Below are 18,589 nucleotides of genomic sequence, written 5' to 3' on the forward strand. Positions count from 1 at the left end.
GAATGTTTGAATTTTACCAGCCACTCAATAGATTACCAGTGTGTTTTTGGCTGGTGAGTGAAGCAAATCTACCAGCCACTTGCATATTTTAGCAGCATTTGGCTGGTGGATGGTGCTCATTTTGAACCCTGACTGCAGAAATAGTGATATTGAGAGGGAAGAATAAAAAACATCAGTTTCATTGTTCTCCTTATTCTCTCCTCCATTACTCTGTCTTTGTTTTTTTCTGTTTTCTCTCTTGAACAAAATCTGCCTTTAACGTTTGATTTAGTGACACTGAGGCTCTTAACTCGCTGGCACTTTGTCTCATTTACTTCTTTCACTCAATTCATGTTATTATTCAGACTCGTAGTTTGTAAGGACTCTGTAAAAGTCTGTTTTTGCAATCCTCTGCCTTCCACCATGAATCTGTGTTTGTTCTTATAGCATCTAAAGCATCTTCGAAATAAAGTGAACATTCATTACAGCAGAGGCAGGAAAAACAAAGTGCTTTAAACTAATCAAACCTGCAGAAAAAGTAACAAAAAACTTAATTTGTTTTTTCCTTAGCCTTTTGGCAGAGCTTTTGTTTTCATGTTAATTTCTCATTTTACACCTCTTTTTTTACCTGTTTGGCTTTTTATTTTAGCTGTAGTCTTAATTCAGAATGTGTTTGCCCTCATCAAAAAGGCATTTATGAAATCTCATGTGTAAATTAAAGGCATGTGTCCTTCTTTGATACAAAGTACTCTGTCTTAACATGTGATATATTTAACTTCAGATGTATAACCATGTAATGTTGTAATGTAATTTAATTCATTTTGTGATTCTAAACTTTTCACCTTTAGCTTTAAACTAGATGTAATACTTTGTTTTGTACTCACTGTAAGTCAGTTGTAGTAGTGCTGCTGTGGTATGGTGGCAGCGTTTCTGCACAAATTGGAGTTTGGAAGAGTTTAATTGCTAACCTACTTGCAAATGTTTAATGGGTAACCTCAGCTACTGTACTATCAAACTGCCTCAAACAAGACATGTAATATACTCTAGCCTGAATGAACATAAACTCTTCCTGCACCTGAATAGACGAACAGCTGCCAAACTGTCCTTGGGTTTTATTTGAGATTTACACCTACTAAACGCAGCAGCTGCTCTGAAAGCTTTTTCAGATTTCACCCGATGCCCTGCTTTGTTTAATATTTGTAAACTGTACTACCATTTTTGGCAAGGACTTTGAAATTGTGATTTTAAGAGACACGCCTTGTTAAATAAATATTCCCACCGTACTCAAACTGATCAGAAGCACTATTTCTAACATAATGTGCTTATTTTGTTCAAAGAGCCAGTACAATATGATTTGTACATTTAACTGAGACAATAGCAGCCATGATTCTAGTCTTTAGCATTATATTCAGTTAAAGGTCTAGCTTTATTGATATTAATTATTTAAGCCAAAAATTTAAAAATGCAACAATTGTTTTGGCAGACCAGTATGGGGTGCCGAATGTAAAAGTTCGGTTACAATTTTTTAGCTGATGAATTTTCAACATTTAGCTCACTTTCCTCACATTTAGCGCATTTCCCTCACATTTGAGACAGAAATTATTTTATTTAGAAATTATATACATATATATATATATATATATATATATATATATATATATATATATATATATATATATATATATATATATATATTATATCTAAATGTTAAATCTAAATCTAAATGTTAAATTTATATCCAAATGTTAAATGTTAAATCTAAATCTTAAATATATATCTAAATATTATATCTAAATCTAAATCTTAAATGTATATCTAAATGTTAAATGTTAAATCTAAATGTTATATCTAAATGTGTCGCCAAGTGTAAAGCTAAATATTTAGAAAATATTCAAATCCCCAAGGAAACCACGCCCACTGCAGTGGGCTGCACCGCAAGTTTCAGTCAACACCAGTAGCTAAATACTGACTACAGTGGAGCTGTTCGACTAATGTTCCTGGATTAAAACACATTTCGGTCAGTATTTTGCATTATTGACTTATATCACAGAAATGTCTTAATATTTATGTGTACTATAATGCCGTTGTTTTGTTTGAATCATATCTCCTTGTGTGTTTAACGCTAGTTTGACTCATCCTTCACAAGCAATCTAGCTCACACACTGCAGCCGACATGTCATCTGAACAGGCCTCGCAGCACTGTAACTAGCTAAGTTAGCTAGGTTTCGCAATGCGAGACTGAACAGCAGTAGGCCTGTCACACTATAGCCACATGTAAGTAGTTTTCAATACTTTGGTGACATTACTGTATTTTATTAACCTGAATTATGTTGCTATATTAGCTTGCGAAGGAGCTATCCGTTGCTAACGCTAATTTATCTTAAAAAGCAGAAACGTTAGCTAACTGCCAAGATATGATTTCACTAGAGACCAGAGAGGTGTTGTAAGACTCATAAAGTGTTGTCATGTGTTTACACTGTCTTACAATGAAACCCTATCTTGGCAGTAACATTAGTTAGCTACTGCTTTTTGACATAAATTAGCTAGCTAACGTTAGTGTTAGCAACGGACAGCTACTTTGCAAGCCAATAAAATATAGCCTTGGCAAACAGAATTAAGGTTAATAAAACACGATAACTATGTAACCAGTATTACAAACTTCTTACAAGTGGCTGGATTGTGACATTTTAGTTTTGTTCAGATGAATATGTTGGATGCATAGCTGGACTTTATCCATGCTGGGCTAATGTTAAGATTGCTTGGGAAGGATGACGTTAGTCACACACGGAGATATGTAATTCAAACAACGGTATTGTGATTAACACAACTATTAAGGCATGTCTGTAATATACCGGTCGGTCAATAATATAAAATACTGTAGATCAGTGCTTTCCAACCCTTCTGGTCTGAGTTTCCCCCACAGCCCTGTCATATAAACTCACATTCCCCGCCCTATCAATTCCCAATGTGTTCACACTATTTATCATATTAAAGTGAATATTCTTACATTTTCATGCAATTGAACTGTAAACATTTAGGTTGGTTTGGTCAGAAATTCTACTAACTAGACCTTTTACTTGAAGTGTGGTTAATGTTTCAAAAGTCATCCATTTCTTTTAGCTAATCATTTCAACTGTTAGCTAAGTCAGTAGGCCACTTATAGCTATTTTTTTCTACCATTGATTACTTCGCTATATGTTTTAACATATGTGTTGAGCTGTTTTAGCTGATATATTGTTTTAAATCAATCATAATTCAGTTATTATTTTGATTAGTTAAGCTGCTCCACAATCTTTCCAAGTACCCACTGGCTACAGCAGAGATACCCCTTGCTGGGGCATCATGGCAGGTGTTGTGTCAAAGACTGTTTCCCTGTAGATGTGTTTCCTGCTACTTGCGATCTAATTGGAGACAAACAGCCAATCAGAATTGACCTTTTGTGCAGCGCGATTTTAAGCCACTGCAGTGGGCGTGGTTTCCTTGGGGATTTGAATATTTTCTAAATATTTAGCTTTACACTTGGCGACACATTTAGATATAACATTTAGATTTAACATTTAACATTTAGATATATATTTAAGATTTAGATTTAGATATATATTTAAGATTTAGATTTAACATTTAACATTTAGATATATATTTTAGATGTAGATATAATATTTAGATTTAACATTTAACATTTAGATATAAATTTAACATTTAGATTTAGATATAACATTTAGATATAAATTTAACATTTAGATTTAACATTTAACATTTAGATATATATTTAACATTTAGATTTAGATTTAACATTTAGATTTAGATATAACATTTAGATTTAGATATAATATTTAGATTTAACATTTAGATATATATATAATTTCTGTTTCAAATGTGAGGAAAATGTGCTAAATGTGAGGAAAGTGAGCTAAATGTTGAAAATTCATCAGCTAAAAAATTGTAACCGAACTTTTACATTCGGCACCCCATAGACCAGCTGGGAAAAAGGGGATGATGCATACATCTTTGGCATCTCAGAAACGTATTGTTTTTGGATAGAAACTCTACAGAGAATAGGGTCAATGGGCAGTTCTAAGGAACTCCAGTAATGGTGATAAGTGAGATCCTTTTAATTAATTAAAAAAAAAACTGTGTGAAGGTTTCCTGATTGCGTAACTTTTTGATATTAATGAACGTACGTTCCTCAGTATGGCTATGTTCAGAAAATTGTGTCGTCCTGTGACTTTCCCGCGCAGAAGCTCGAGTGAAGATAATTACCTCTTCTGAAGAGTCCATCGTGTTTTTTAATCCTCCGTGTCCTCCTTGGCTACTAGCAACTGTTTGAGGGAGGGGTAAGATCACGTAAGGCTTGTATCATGTGGATGCGCCGACAGTTTTGTTGTCATTATTTAGAATTGCTCATGGGGGAGACAGAAACTACGCACTATAGCGTTAAGGCTGCAGAGGGACAATAACAACACCTGCTGTGGCATTCACATTTAATGAACTGAAAGGGAGGACCTTCAAACAGGCTACTAAACAATGTAGATGAGAAACAGGTATCCCCTTAATCTCACTGCAGAAGTGACACCCTGAATCTGCCCTCCATTTTCAGCCTTGTCTTATCCCAAGTGGACTGCATTGCAAATGATCCAAACCGGTGTATACAAGCTGAATAACAAGCATGTGCTGTATGCTCAGAACAAGCTGTTCCTGGATGAATCATCATCTTTAAGAAATCATGTATGTGTTTCATGTCACAAAAAATAATTTAGTTAATATGCAGGGACAGAAACAACTCTGGCCCAGATAAAGGAACCAGCGAAATGAAACCATATTCTACACCACACATAATCAGTGTGACAGTTTGTGGTAGTACACAAAATAGTTTTGTGTATCTTGTCTGAACAAGATAATGTGCTGCAATCCTCAGAAAGCACCTTTCTGTGCTCTGTCAACCTCAAACTACCAGTAATAACTCCACTGGTATAACATCTTTCTAAAATGCCAATGCCAAATGTCCTGCAATCAAGACAAACAAAAGGCGCACAATCATAGCCTATTTGTCGTGTTTCGTTCATGTTCAGGAGACTGAGTTGTGTATTGATTTTTTTTATGTTCTCTCTCTCTCTCTCTCTCTCTCTCTCTCTCTCTCTCTCGCTCTCTCTCTCTCTCTCGCTCTCTCTCTCTCTCTCTCTCTCTCTCTCTCTCTCTCTCTCTCTCTCTCTCTCTCTCTCTCTCTCTCTTCAGCTTGCCCTCAGGGGACCTTTAAGTCGTTCCAGGGGGCAGGATTATGTAAGCAATGTCCACTCAACAGTCGCTCCACCATCGAGGCCGCTACCATCTGCGGTTGTCGCAACGGCTATTACCGTGGAGACATGGACAAACCAGAGGACGTGTGCACCAGTGAGTCGGTCTCTCTTTGTCAAACAAACACACACGCAAACAAAAATACATACTCTATAAACCTCTCAGTGATGTAGCTGACTATGGTAATGCTTCAGGGGCACCGAGACCGTCTTGTGAAGGCAGACTTTTGGACTGAAGTTACCAATAGCTGCATATTACAGCATGTCCGTGGTTGGCATTGGCACTGACAGTCCAATATCTCATCATTGAATTAATGGCCAATATCTGCTTTAATTTACCATTACAACCTTAATTTCATGCACCTCATTCAGAGCGAGTGTGCCGCAATGTTCCCGTCCTTGTTTGGGGATTTGGGGAGCTATAAGTAATACCACTGCCACACTCCTCAGGCTTTTCATTGAAGTGAATATGTGTTTAGTGTGTCGAAGAGGCTATATTGCTATGCAAGATGAGGCACAGAGTTTGAAAAACGCTGCCTCTGTGTTCCACAGAGAGATGGTATAAGTAGGTTGAGACATGAATCATTTTGGACTGTCTCTGTAGCTAGTCTAAAACTGTGAAACTGTGTGTGTGTGTGTGTGTGTGTGTGTGTGTGTGTGTGTGTGTGTGTGTGTGTGTGTGTCTGTGTGTGTTTGTGTGTGTGTTTGTGCACGTCCTGGTGACCTGGATACAACTTCATGTTTTGTTTAAGGCTAGAAAAGCTCTGATTAATTTAGTGGATCATTATTTTTCTGTTTTACATTCATGAATGAATTTGCAACATTCCAGCCCAGATTACCAGACCCTCTCCCCTATGTCAGCACTGGAGGATGGTCTGGCTGCACCTATTTTCATTCTGGAATTGGGGGAAAAAAATCCTCTGGCTTGTTTGTATTTTTATTTAAACCAATCACAATTGTCTTGGGTCCCGCTAAACCCCGGATGCAGTGAGGATGCCCTTGCAAAATAGATAGCGGAGATAGCGCAAAGGTAGGCAAATTTCTTCTGAAATAGGCAGCCAATGGCAGGCTTATTCCAACAGTCCACATCTGGTGAGTCAGACTATATCAGGGGTCAGCAACCTTTTTGAAACTGAGAGCTACTTCATGGGTACTGAGTCATACGAAGGGCTACCAGTTTGATACACTTTTCTGAAAATAACAAATTTGCTCAGTTTGCCTTTAGTTATATATGATTAGTAATGATTAATGATAGTCATCTATGTGAAGACACTGATTACGTTAATGATTTCTCACAATAATTATCAACAATGACTTAACAAGATGGGAAACAGATAATGTCAATATTCAATTTTCATTTTTAGAACAGGCCTGAGGGCTACTCATGTGGTCCTTGGGGGCTACCTGGTGCCCGCGGGCACCGTGTTGGTGACCCCTGGACTATATGAAAGGTAACCCAAAAACTATGGAAATTTCTCTCAGTGTAATATATGCATCATGGCTGTGAATATTGGCCAGGCCCTAGATAATATAAGATATACTGTATTGTCTTGGGCTCCAAGTCGCTGCATCATACAACACACTTGCCAACAATGTCAAAATGCACATATTCACACATGTCATACACGCATACAACATAGATCGCTTTTTTGTCAGTTTCCGTTCATTAGATAGAATTCATAGTAGTTCATCTTTTGATTTCATGCTAAAATGACTTACTGTATCTACTATCTATCTACTTGGTTTGCTTTGTGCTCACCCCCCAAACAAACCGCACCGGAAGCAAATCGACTTTTCAGGAAGTCTTGGTCCAGTTTTCCCAGTTCAATTGATAGCTTCTTCTCCAGTCTATATAAACCGAACCAAAAGGTCAAATGCACCAGAAGTAGTTGTGAAAGTAGCCTTAGAGGCATAGTCAATGTTGTTGTAAAATAGTGACATAGTGATCCATGAAAACATCCTTAGAGGCAACAAATGAAGTGATTTGTCATCCACAGATTTCTTAAACTAAAACCTAATATTATTATTATTATTATTATTATTATTATTGGGGCTACATGCTGCAATATTTGCAATTCCTTTACTGTTATTGCAATCAAACTCTGTCGCTACTGATCATCTATTGCAGTATATTACAGATGGAACATAAAAAAGGATTTTGCCTCTGTGGTGAACACTTGGGAACAATTCTAGGATTAACCTATTCTGTCAACAGAGGAAGCACATGAAAAGCCTCACCTCAAACAAGCGGCAGCACACTCTCAAATTGATGCTGACAGAAGAAGAAAAATCAACTTTCCCAGTGAAAGGGTGTCAGGTGTCAACCTACTCATCCTACACAGCTTTGTGAATTACCTTGGTACTTTCAATTCAAGGGCAAAAACAAATTGAGGGTTAGGTTTATTTTTTTTAAACACAACAGCAATGAAAAAAAAGAGTGACAACTCTTAAAAACTGTGGGATAGAACTTCAATATAGGAAGAAGCTTCAGTTTATTTTTATTTGTTATAAACTCAATCCAATATAAAATCAGATCAGAGAAATAGAAGAGTGAGCGTGCGTGTGGATAGTTGTCATTTAATTTAATCATTTAATCATTCCCTCAACTTGCCTCATGGGCTGCAAAGGTGTGTGTGTGTGTGTGTGTGTGTGTGTGTGTGTGTGTGTGTGTGTGTGTGTGTGTGTGTGTGTGGTTTTTTTTCGAAGTGTATTTTTGTGTATAGATCAGATTGATACTGTGAAAGCCACTTACAACATAGTGATGAAGCTCTGAGTGGGATTGGAGACTGCAGTACAGATAAGTCTTTGAAGTGAAGCCATTACTCTTGTTGCAGCAGTAAAAATGGTCAATTTAAAGCTGCGGAGTGCGGAACTTACATACAAATGTATGTCTGTTATATTCAAGCCCTTGCCAAACGAGTTCACACAATGCTGATTAAGCCTATCGCCGCCAGGGAAAGCTCTCTGTATTTTACAGAGTTGTGGTGTCGGTGGCGACTTTCCCGCACTGGCACAACGGAAGTTATGCGTTTTACGTAGACAAGCCAGAGCTAAAAGGGGCAGGAAGGGGGGAGAGACCATAGCGACTAGGCGGCAGCAGCTAGGAGTTTGGCGGAAGCTGTGGCGGCTACCACTGTATACAACATCATAGGAGTTTATATATAGAAGACAAAATTGTAGCTAGCACTACTTATTTTGTAGTGTCGAAAGAGACACGTAGCTTTTGCTCTGAAGTAAAGTCAGTGAGTAGCTATTAGGCGCGATGTGCAACACATTAACACATTACTTTAACTTACTGTAATTGAAGCTTAATTTTCATTCCACTTACCTGTCGGTTATAAATCGCTAAGTAAATAGCCGTAACAACCTTCTACAAACACTGTTTTGCTGGAATACACTTTTCTGTGGCGGACAATAGTCTACATTTTTGGCATAGATAATTACCTAATCTAACGACTCCATAACTCAGCCTTTTCTTTCCCTCTGCCCTTATTTGCTCGGATAGACTTGAAGAGAGCATTCCCGAGAGAAAAATGCAGCGAGCTCACCTGCAGGCATACATCATAAGCACGCATCGACAGTGTGTGTAATTACTCTCACTGCCAGAGTGGGGGAGACAAAAGTTCCTCACAAGGTTTAAATTGTGACCATTACCCCTTTTCTTACATTTCTGAATTTTAATGTGCATTTGCTGTGCACTTTGTGGTTGTCTGACAGTGTCAAATAATTATGTTAAGTATAAATACATTTATAAAATAAGTATTTATACTATTCAGATTAAAAGTAAAATTTTGTGAATATCTGTGTCAATTATTGTTAGAGTATATTTATGAATGCTCAGATTCTCTCTCAATAGGAATATTTCTAAGATGGTGCTTGTTTAGATTTTCAACCTGTCACTGATTGTTAGCACTTTGATTCTGCAGCCAGGCTGTAATACACACATACTGTATGCATATTCCACAGGGCCATCTCAGACGTTTCTTAGGACTCTGATGATTAAACATATATGTCGAGGTTGAATATCCATTTCATTTCATGTTCCGACATGTAGTACGAGTGTGTCTGTGTGTGTCGCGGGTCTGTGATGTGTGAACAGTCAAGGAGAAGTGAACGTGCTAGGTTTAACCTTGTGAAAACTCTGGGTGTGCTTTTAGGACTCAATAGAACATGCTAAAAGCCAGAGTTTTTCCCCGGATCAAAGAGATGAGCTGACAGAAAAGAGAGAGAACCAGCAAGAGAGAGAAGCTGGCCGACCAAAGAGTGACAGGAAAAAATATTCTCTGGCTGGCAGTGAGCTGTTAGGTCACCTTCTGGCTGTTAGAGACAGAGTTGGCTGAATTCCCCACATCTGTACCAGCAATACTGGTTGGAAACTGCAACTGGCAGTTCAATTTCAATTCGATTCTATTTGTAGTTTCAAATCACAACAGAAGTTATCTCAGGACACTTTACAGATAGAGTAGGTTCAGGCCACACTACAATTTACAGAGACCCAACAATTCTCCCAAGAGAAAAAACTTTTTACAGGCAGAAACCTTGAACAGAGCCTGGCTCTAGGTGGGCGGTCATCTGCCTCGTTCAGTTAGGCGATGATGTCCTCATATTCACTGGTCAGTGTGCAGAAAAGTGTCCAGTTCTTTCTTGACCAGAGAACTCACTCTAAGTTAAGATGTGATTTGTCTCTTTTTCTGTAGCCGTGAGTGTTTACCACTGCCCGTACTTCAATGTAGATTATAATCCTGGCAAACAGGGTGAAGCAAAGGTTCTTCTAATTCAGAAATTGAGAGTATTCTGTAGTATTCTGTAGTAGTAGTCGTATTCTGCTTCATCAGATCTTATGTTTTGTATGTAAAACAGGGCTGCAACTAATGTTTATTGCCAGTATTGATTTATCTTCAAATTATTTTCTTGATTAAAGGTGGAGTCAGCGATTCTAATGCGATACACTTTTTGTCAATTTGTCAAAAGCAAATATCTCCTCCAACAGCTTGCTTAGCTATAAAATACTAGACATCCTGTGATAATAAAAACATATCCATATGGAAGTCATTAGTAGGCACTGCTTAATGAAAAAAACAAATTATTTTCTCAAGTCCTTACCATAATGAAATTTGATTGCATCCAGGTGTGGATCACTAATTTGCTTTAAATTGACAGACTCTGAAACAAATCTAAATGTCAATCCCTTAACCTCCTCATCGTCTTTCTCTAGGTGTTCCTTCAGCTCCGCGCAACGTGGTCTCAGTCGTCAACCAGACATCGGTGCAGCTGGAGTGGCACCCCCCACGTGACACTGGGCACCGTGACGACATGTCATACAACGTTTTGTGCCGCCGGTGCCACAGTAGCGAGCGCCGGGCGTGTCAGCCATGTGACGACAGCGTGGTATTCGTTTCAGACAAGCAAGGGTTAAAGGAAACAAGGGTGGAGATCAGCAAGCTGCGGGCCCACACACCTTATACCTTCGAAATACAGGTTTGTCCATTGAGCAGAGAGAAGTTTATTCAGCATGCTGTTTAGTATTGTAATGATATATTTATTTTGAGTATCGCATGCTAACTACCTTTAGGCTTGAGAGGTGTCTTGAAAGTTAGCTTTTTTCAAAAGCTTTTTTTGTTATCAAGACGCATAATTGCTTTTTAGCGTGTTTATCAATGCCGTTTGGCCTCCATTGACTTACATTACCTTGCGATTGCGTATCAATTTACACCAAAAAGAACTTCTGTTTGTTTTTTTTCCATAGAAATTCACACGTTTTTTAAACTAATGTATTTCAATGGGAAGCATGTTTCGTGATCACAGCACAATTCTCAATAAGAAGATGACGTAGCATTAAGAGCGACTACAGTAGTGAGTAATATGAAAGCCCAAAAATCCGCATAGGGAGGTTGGTTGGGGTGGTGGATGGGTCAAACAACACAGGACTTTCACCCAGGAGACCGGGGATTGTGTCCCGCGTGTCACGTTTCCTAAACCCATCCGTCGCTTTCTTCTTTTACTAAACCCAACCCGTCCGCTGTACACTGTACGGCGTAGACAGTAGATAGCTCAAATGCATACAGATAACACGCCACTTGGCTTTAGAAAGTGGCGTGTATGTTTACACGAAGTCATGATGTCCCGTTGGTAGTTAGGTTTGGATTCACAAAAGTTGATGACATGGATAGCTACCCAGAATAACAGCCAGAAAATTTGTCCAAATGTATCAAAGATCTTTAAAAAATTTCACATCCACTGCTTTTCTGCTGATTTGTTCAGAGTTTCTTCACAACATTCATGGCTACATACATGATTCTTCATAATACTGTTGCCTCCTCATAGCTCTAAAGCTATGCAGCAGGCACAGTGTTGACAAAGAGACTGCCACGCCTCAAGGTTGTCATTGGAATCCATTGTAACGGTTGTGAATGCAGGATATCTACAGCTGCCACCCTCCACAGAGAAGCAAGTAACAAACCTTACAAAGCCACCTTTAAAGCCTACAGACATAGAGTATTTCAGCAGAGAATTTCTTTAATCATTCACACCACTAGTTACACAATGTCGAAGACAGTTACATTGAAATTTAACTTTTTACATCACTCTTAACAATATAAAGTTGCCCCTTCAAAAATTTAGTTATACTGACTGAAAACAACCTTGGCGCTTAGTGTGTTGTCAACTCTTAATATGCAAAAAGCTGCTATATTCTATGCTCAAGGTTACTAAGGCTACATAGATGCTCACTGACATGGAGGCTTTTATGCACAATTTCGATGTATGTCATGTTCTCTCAAACTACAAGGCCACACTGATGCCTATAAAGCCACCACGATGGTGGACCTTCAATCTTCTGCTATTGGCCGCCTTTACCATCAAGGCCAGTTGTCTAAGTCAAGGTCACCTGCATTGTAATTGTTAAGGGAAGGAAGAGTGTTACCTACTTCCCCCATTCAGTCCTCAGTTGTGAAATCTCATCTAATCTAAATGTGGCAAAATCTTTGTCAAAGTCCAGTGAATGTATTAATAATAAAATATGATTTTTGTATGAATACAACATATATGGTTCATGATTGTTTTCTAAATCTACTCAATAGTGTGGCCTTAACTTATGAGTTGATCCATTTTGAAAGCAGTCTGTTGTAGGACGGACAGATCAATAATGATGTATGAATGAATGACCAAAACACTGACCTGATTGTGAAAGTATTGATTGTAATTTGATGTGTTTACTAAAGGCAGCCACCATTAAAGACAGAGCTGAATATCTTTTGAGATATCCATCCATTTTTTTCCATCCATCCGTATTTTGACAAAATTGACATTTTTGAATCCTCAGAAACTCAAGGAAACACAGAATAAAAAACGTGAAATGATAAAGAAACAATATAGAATTAGAGCATGGAGTAAGCCATTAAGCTAGCATCACTAATTACCATGCCTTTGTTTAATGATTTGCTGTGACTGAAGACATTGTTTCGACCGTCAAAATGATTAACTGAGCTCATGACAAACAATATGTGGCAGCTAATTAGGCGGTGTTTAAAACGCACTCAGAACCTGTTAATTGTGTCTTCGTTGGTATGAGAAAGATGGTGAGACTTAAAAAATCACTGAAATGAAAACCATGTCACTGATAATTGACTGTGTGTGGAATCCCTCCCCTGAACAGCGATTGTCCAATTATAGCTTAGCAACCGTAACTCAGCAGGGCAGTTCTTCATACACCCTATATAAATAGTTTTTAACATAGGAAAGCTTGACAGGCCTAGCAACAGTAACTATAGGGGTTAATGTCTGTAAGGTGGAATAGCTGACCATTACACTTTTTACTCTACAGGCAGTAAACGGAGTCTCCAACAAGAGCCCTTATCCCGCCCAGCAACTGTCAATCAACATTACAACCAATCAGGCTGGTGAGTGGGGAGTGCAAAAGCTGTGTGTGTGTGTGTGTGTGTGTGTGTGTGTGTGTGTGTGTGTGTGTGTGTGTGTGTGTGTGTGTGTGTGTGTGTGTGTGTGTGTGTGTGTGTGTGTGCGCGTGTGTGCGTGTGTGTGTTTGTAAGCGTCGGTGTGTATGTGTGTGTAAGCATACCCTGGGGCACAGTGGATTATGCGAGGGAGGGATGGCTAGGGGGATAAAGGAAATTGAGCTACAGCTTTTTAATTCATAAAACATGTTATAAGCTTGTCATTTCTCTCCCTCTGTCTCCCTTTCTCTGCCCCCTTCTCTGTCTTTCCTGCACATCCACAGCTTTCATCCTCTTTTCCTCTTTCCCTCTGCCTCTCTCTCTGTTCTCCTTTTCTTGCCTTTATCCCCTCCCTGCCCTCCCCTCTCTCCGTCTCTGACAGTGCAGTTCTTAAAGACTATAAAGTGAGCAGAGTTACTGCTTCATCAATACTTTATAGCGACAGACACAAGTGATATTTCCACTGTTACCCAAATTTAGATTTAAAAGCTGCTTTGCTCTGATGGAAAACACATTATTTACCTCATCTAGAGCAACCCAGGGTCATTCCTAATCGAAACATGATCCATTGTCACCCTGCCGCTTTCTGAGCGTTACCGCTGGCGGATGCAAAACTCTCTTATCCCTGAAATCTTTTAGTACTCAACAAAAACTGATTTATTTTCAGGTTGACTGCACTGAGGGGTTTAAATTATGCAATAGGCTTTAGCGTATTTCATGGGACCTTAGGTTATGAAACTCACATAATATATAGAGAACCCTGTCAAATGTCAATCGTGTCAAAATAAAAAATGACTACGGTTTTTAGGTGACAGCTAGCTCACGCTGTCAAATTATGACTACAGAGGGAAGTATTTGGCGCATGAAGTATCACAGCATTTACTGAGGATCATTGCAGTCCTCTGATGTCCTGATAAGTCAGCTGTGTAAGATGCATACACTCTGAATACATCAATTAGAATCCCTGTGTCTTGATTCCTTCTTCTCTTTACTGTATGTGCTGTCAAGTGAAGTACAAATGATGAAAACCATCTCATAAAAAGATCCGGGAGGCAAAACCATGAAATACATTATAGCCAAGAGCTTCTGGTTCCTAAAATTATGGGTAAAAATGCATTACAGACATAACTCTTTGTTCCCCATCAGTGACAAGTGCAGTAATTTGTTTTCATGAGCCTGGATGAGGAAACATTTTTTTCCTTTGGGTGTAAATAATCCTTGGCCATATGTCATTACATTACACACTATATTTTCATATTTATGGAGTTTAAGCATGCTCGCGAATCTCTTAACTGCATAATTGATTGTGTATATGTGTGTGTGTGTGTGTGTGTGTGTGTGTGTGTTTTAACAGCTCCCTCTGTAGTTCCCATAATGCACCAAGTGAGCTCAACAAGCCGCAGTTTCTCGTTGTCATGGCCACCGCCCGAACAACCCAACGGAATTATCCTCGACTACGAGATACGATACTTTGACAAGGTAGAGTGGGATGATAAATGTCCATGTGTGTGTGTGTGTGTGTGTGTGTGTGTGTGTGTGTGTGTGTGTGTGTGTGTGTGTGTGTGTGTGTGCGTGCGTGCGTGCGTGTGTGTGTGTGTCTCTATCATAGATGGTGTTGTGGTCACAGACAGTAATCCATTACAGTCGATCAAACAGGGGAATCAATATCAACTACATCTAAGTCATCTATTATCAGGACTCACTGAGAGGCAGCAACAGCCTCACTGCTTCTCAAATACTTTAGCTCGTAACTAATACTCCTGCACACTGTCTCACTTTAGCTGGAATGTTTATTTAGGGTTTTTAGGTATGCTATATGCGAAAGAAGTCACAGGAAACATATGCATTGCCATCTAGGTAATTAGATAAATAAGGTATTTTTGATTAAAGGAATTGTTTAACATTTTGGAAAAAAAAAAGATTCCCAAACACTGTCTAAAACAGTATGTGGGAATCTTTTTCACTCGTGTTTTAGTTGCTGCCCTCCGGAGCACCTATCATGATTCAGGTATGTATAGATATTTAGAGAGATCTTTTTTTTTTTAGCTATTGAAGCGAATAACTAAAATTATTAACTGAATACAATAACGTCCACTGTTAGACATTATCATCACACATGCACACACAAAACAGTGACACCATAAGGGTGTTTACACGGACACGAGTATCCCGGTTATGATTGGGTTTTTGAAGTATCCCATTTTTGTGTTTGAACATGTGGACACCATATCCCAATTTCAGAAACGTGGGTAAGCCCTTATCCCGGTTATGAAACCAGAATATGCTAGCTGGAGTATTCCAAAAGAAACCGTCCGGGATACTGTTGCATGCATACATCATATCCCAAATATTATCAAAACCAGGATAAGCCTCATAACCTGGAAACCCATGTGTAAACACACTCCATGACAGATGTGGTGTGTTTGAGATTTGTGTGTTTGTTTTTATGTGTCCATTCACCACAATGTCTATCAAAAGAATAATGATTACTCAATAATGTATACTTCTTGTAATGTTCCTATTGTTATTATAATAAATGTAGTATTCATTTCCTGTCACCTACCATAAGTACTAATGGTTAATAAAAAAAACATTATTATTATTATTAGTAGTTCAGAGGCTGGCATGTGTTGAATGTTGCAACTCATAGACATGACATGATGATTAATGAAGGGCAGCTAAAGGCAGAAATGTGTCGACATGTTTCTTAGATTTATAATTCGTGACATTGATGTAGGTTCTCTCTCACTTGTGCTCGACATCTATTAAAGCGATGGGATCATGCATCATTGTTTATAAAATATTATTTCCTAATAAGTCTGGATTGATCTTAGAGCCACAGTGTATATTTTATGAAGCCTGTTGTCATACTGACAGGGTTTTACAGTGATACAGTGCCTCTCTTTCCAGCACACATCCATTGTTGTTGAAAAATGAGCATATATTAATCAATAAGTGGCTACAGTGGGATCCTGTCAAACTGTCTACTGTCTATAAGACGACATCCATTTTTCAAAGTTTCTTCCATGAACAACCGATGTAGTTTGAGGGGTCGTAGTTTCATAAGCTGTAACAAACAATGTGGAATCTAATTAAGATCTGTGGGCTCTGGAAGATCCAATTAAACCCGTTTAATTGGTCAAGTAACTCATCTTGTGTGTCTTGTGCACGCCACTCGTCACTTTGATCGCTAGAAGAAACAGAACCTCAAACAATTATGGACAGTGATATAGACAAACGTAAATTAGACCAAAAGAAATGGTCAAAAAAACTACTGTCGCTATCCTAGTTAAATGTCTTTTATGACTGCAGGAGATAAAACTACATTTTTATAGCCGTTCTATATAAATATAATCACATCACAAGACTTATTAATTTTCTCAATAATATAATGACACGTTTTTACAGCTCGCATGCAGTTTTTCACTGTAGGCTCTGTGGTGATGGTTGCACATATTCCAAGTCCATGGTGAGGAATGTTACAGTGTTTGTGGACTGCTGCTGCTTATATTGCTGCATTGTTCATCGGGTGAGATTATTTCCAAGATTCATCTCCCCTTTTGCTCACTGATGATGTGGCCCTCAAGTCTCTCTGTGGACTTTGCTGTCTCGATGTGTGCAGTGCTTAATTTGTAAAGTGGGAGGTCCCGGAGCGCAGAGGGGGGGTGGATCCGGCGACTCAAAACGGTGCTTGGAGGTAACGGAACCAAAACAAAAATTACACCTGCCAACGTAGCTTCTCTGACTCTGACTAAAAAAGCCTAAACAACGCTGTGTGTACATCAGGGCAATGTTTATTTTTATTTCAGAACGTCCACTGCATCGGTGCGAAATGTAAAAAAAATAAAAAATACACTGCAACGATCGTTTTCAAAAGCAGCAACTATCCATCGGACAATTAAAACATAAAACCCACCGTGGTCTCCACATTCTTGATCGGCAGAAACGATTTTTGCTTGTTTGGGATCCGACTGGCCAGCGTATTTGAAAAAGTTAAGCAAAGTTTGTTGTCTTTTTGACATTTTTATCCTCAACCAGCACAAGCGCTTGTGTCACTTGAAGTGCAGCGCTGTGCTGTTGAAGTGCCGATCCTCTCCCTCCGTCCCTCTCCCCCCTCCGTCTCCCCTCCCTCCGTCCCTCTCCTCCCTCCGTCCCTCTCCCCCCTCTGTCTTACCCTGAAAATTCACCTCAAAACGCATTGAAAATGCAAACACAAGACTTTTGTGGAACTCCAATGGGGAATCAAGACTAACAAGACAGATAACAACATTGAACACTACACAAACAGTAGTTTATTTTTTTCATTTAGGCGACTAATTTTTCATAGTGACACAGGAGGTGCCGGATCCAATAAAAAAGGTTCCGGATCCAACGTCGGAGGTGCCGGAACATGTTCCGGCGTGTTCCGGCTCAAATTAAGCCCTGGATGTGTGCCAGAAGACATCACAGACCACCGTTTTTTATACGTACCTTCATTTATGATGGATTGAGTCTTTCCTCCCAAAGAGATGGACTCACCACCAGCACAGATAGTAGCGCATCTCTGCAGAAAACCGTCCATTCATCGAGGCTTGGATGTTGAAGAGCTGTCTGTCCCAGGCAGTTGAGGTTGAATTGAAACAGGAGATATCCACAATGATTCTTTGTATTCTCTTTGCCATCGCCAATGATCCGCATATGTACTGATGGACAGAAAAGGTGCTTATTGAGAAGTGCCATTATGTCCTTTAACCAAACTCATTGGTAGTTGGCTTTATCCTTCCCACTCTGGACCATTGTGCAAGAGGCACTTCCACTACTTCTCCATCCAACCATTTTTTTTCTGCTTATCCGGGGCTGGTCAAAGTAGTCCAGATCTCCCTCTTCCCAGCAACGTCTTCCAGCTCCTCCTGGGTGATCCTGAGACTTTCCCAAGCCAGATGAGATATACAATCCCTCTAGCATGTTCTGGGTCTTCTCCGGGGTCTCCTACCAGTTTGACCTGCCAAGAAAATAAATAAATAAATCAGATGCCCAAACCATCTCAACTGGCTCCTTATTGTCAGTGTTATGCAAAAGAGAATACAAAAGTGAATGTGACGATAAACAATGCCATTCCACTGCTTTTTGCTGTGTTTGTCAACATCTTGAGAGCACTGGAAGATCAGTGTATCTCCCCAGCTAAATCACTTAAAGACAAGAAGACCAAAGCACCAATTTATTCTTTAGTGACTGCTGCTGAAATCAAAACACCTACTACTCTGCTCTGTGAGGCTGTCTGACTGAAGGAGTCAAGCCTCCAGCTGTTCTGTAGTGGACAAGGTCCGAACGTGTATGATCCAGCAGACTGAGGCACAAAACAATTCACTGCCAGAGTCCAATGATCAAACT

At 39.1% G+C, this 18,589-nt stretch overlaps 1 protein-coding gene across 1 annotated transcript in view; it reads left to right on the top strand.

Moving 5' to 3' along the window:
* Positions 1 to 18,589, top strand: part of LOC116039139 (ephrin type-B receptor 1-like) — a 101,226-nt gene that overhangs the window by 47,055 nt on the left and 35,582 nt on the right. Inside the window, exons 6-9 of the mRNA XM_031283945.2 lie at positions 5,212 to 5,367; positions 10,486 to 10,748; positions 13,093 to 13,168; positions 14,574 to 14,698. Of these exons, the coding sequence (XP_031139805.1) occupies positions 5,212 to 5,367; positions 10,486 to 10,748; positions 13,093 to 13,168; positions 14,574 to 14,698 (620 nt within the window). The remainder of the gene's footprint in view (positions 1 to 5,211; positions 5,368 to 10,485; positions 10,749 to 13,092; positions 13,169 to 14,573; positions 14,699 to 18,589) is intronic.

The sequence above is a fragment of the Sander lucioperca genome, chromosome 11 (assembly GCF_008315115.2).
Source record: "Sander lucioperca isolate FBNREF2018 chromosome 11, SLUC_FBN_1.2, whole genome shotgun sequence".
Lineage (NCBI taxonomy): Eukaryota > Metazoa > Chordata > Actinopteri > Perciformes > Percidae > Sander > Sander lucioperca.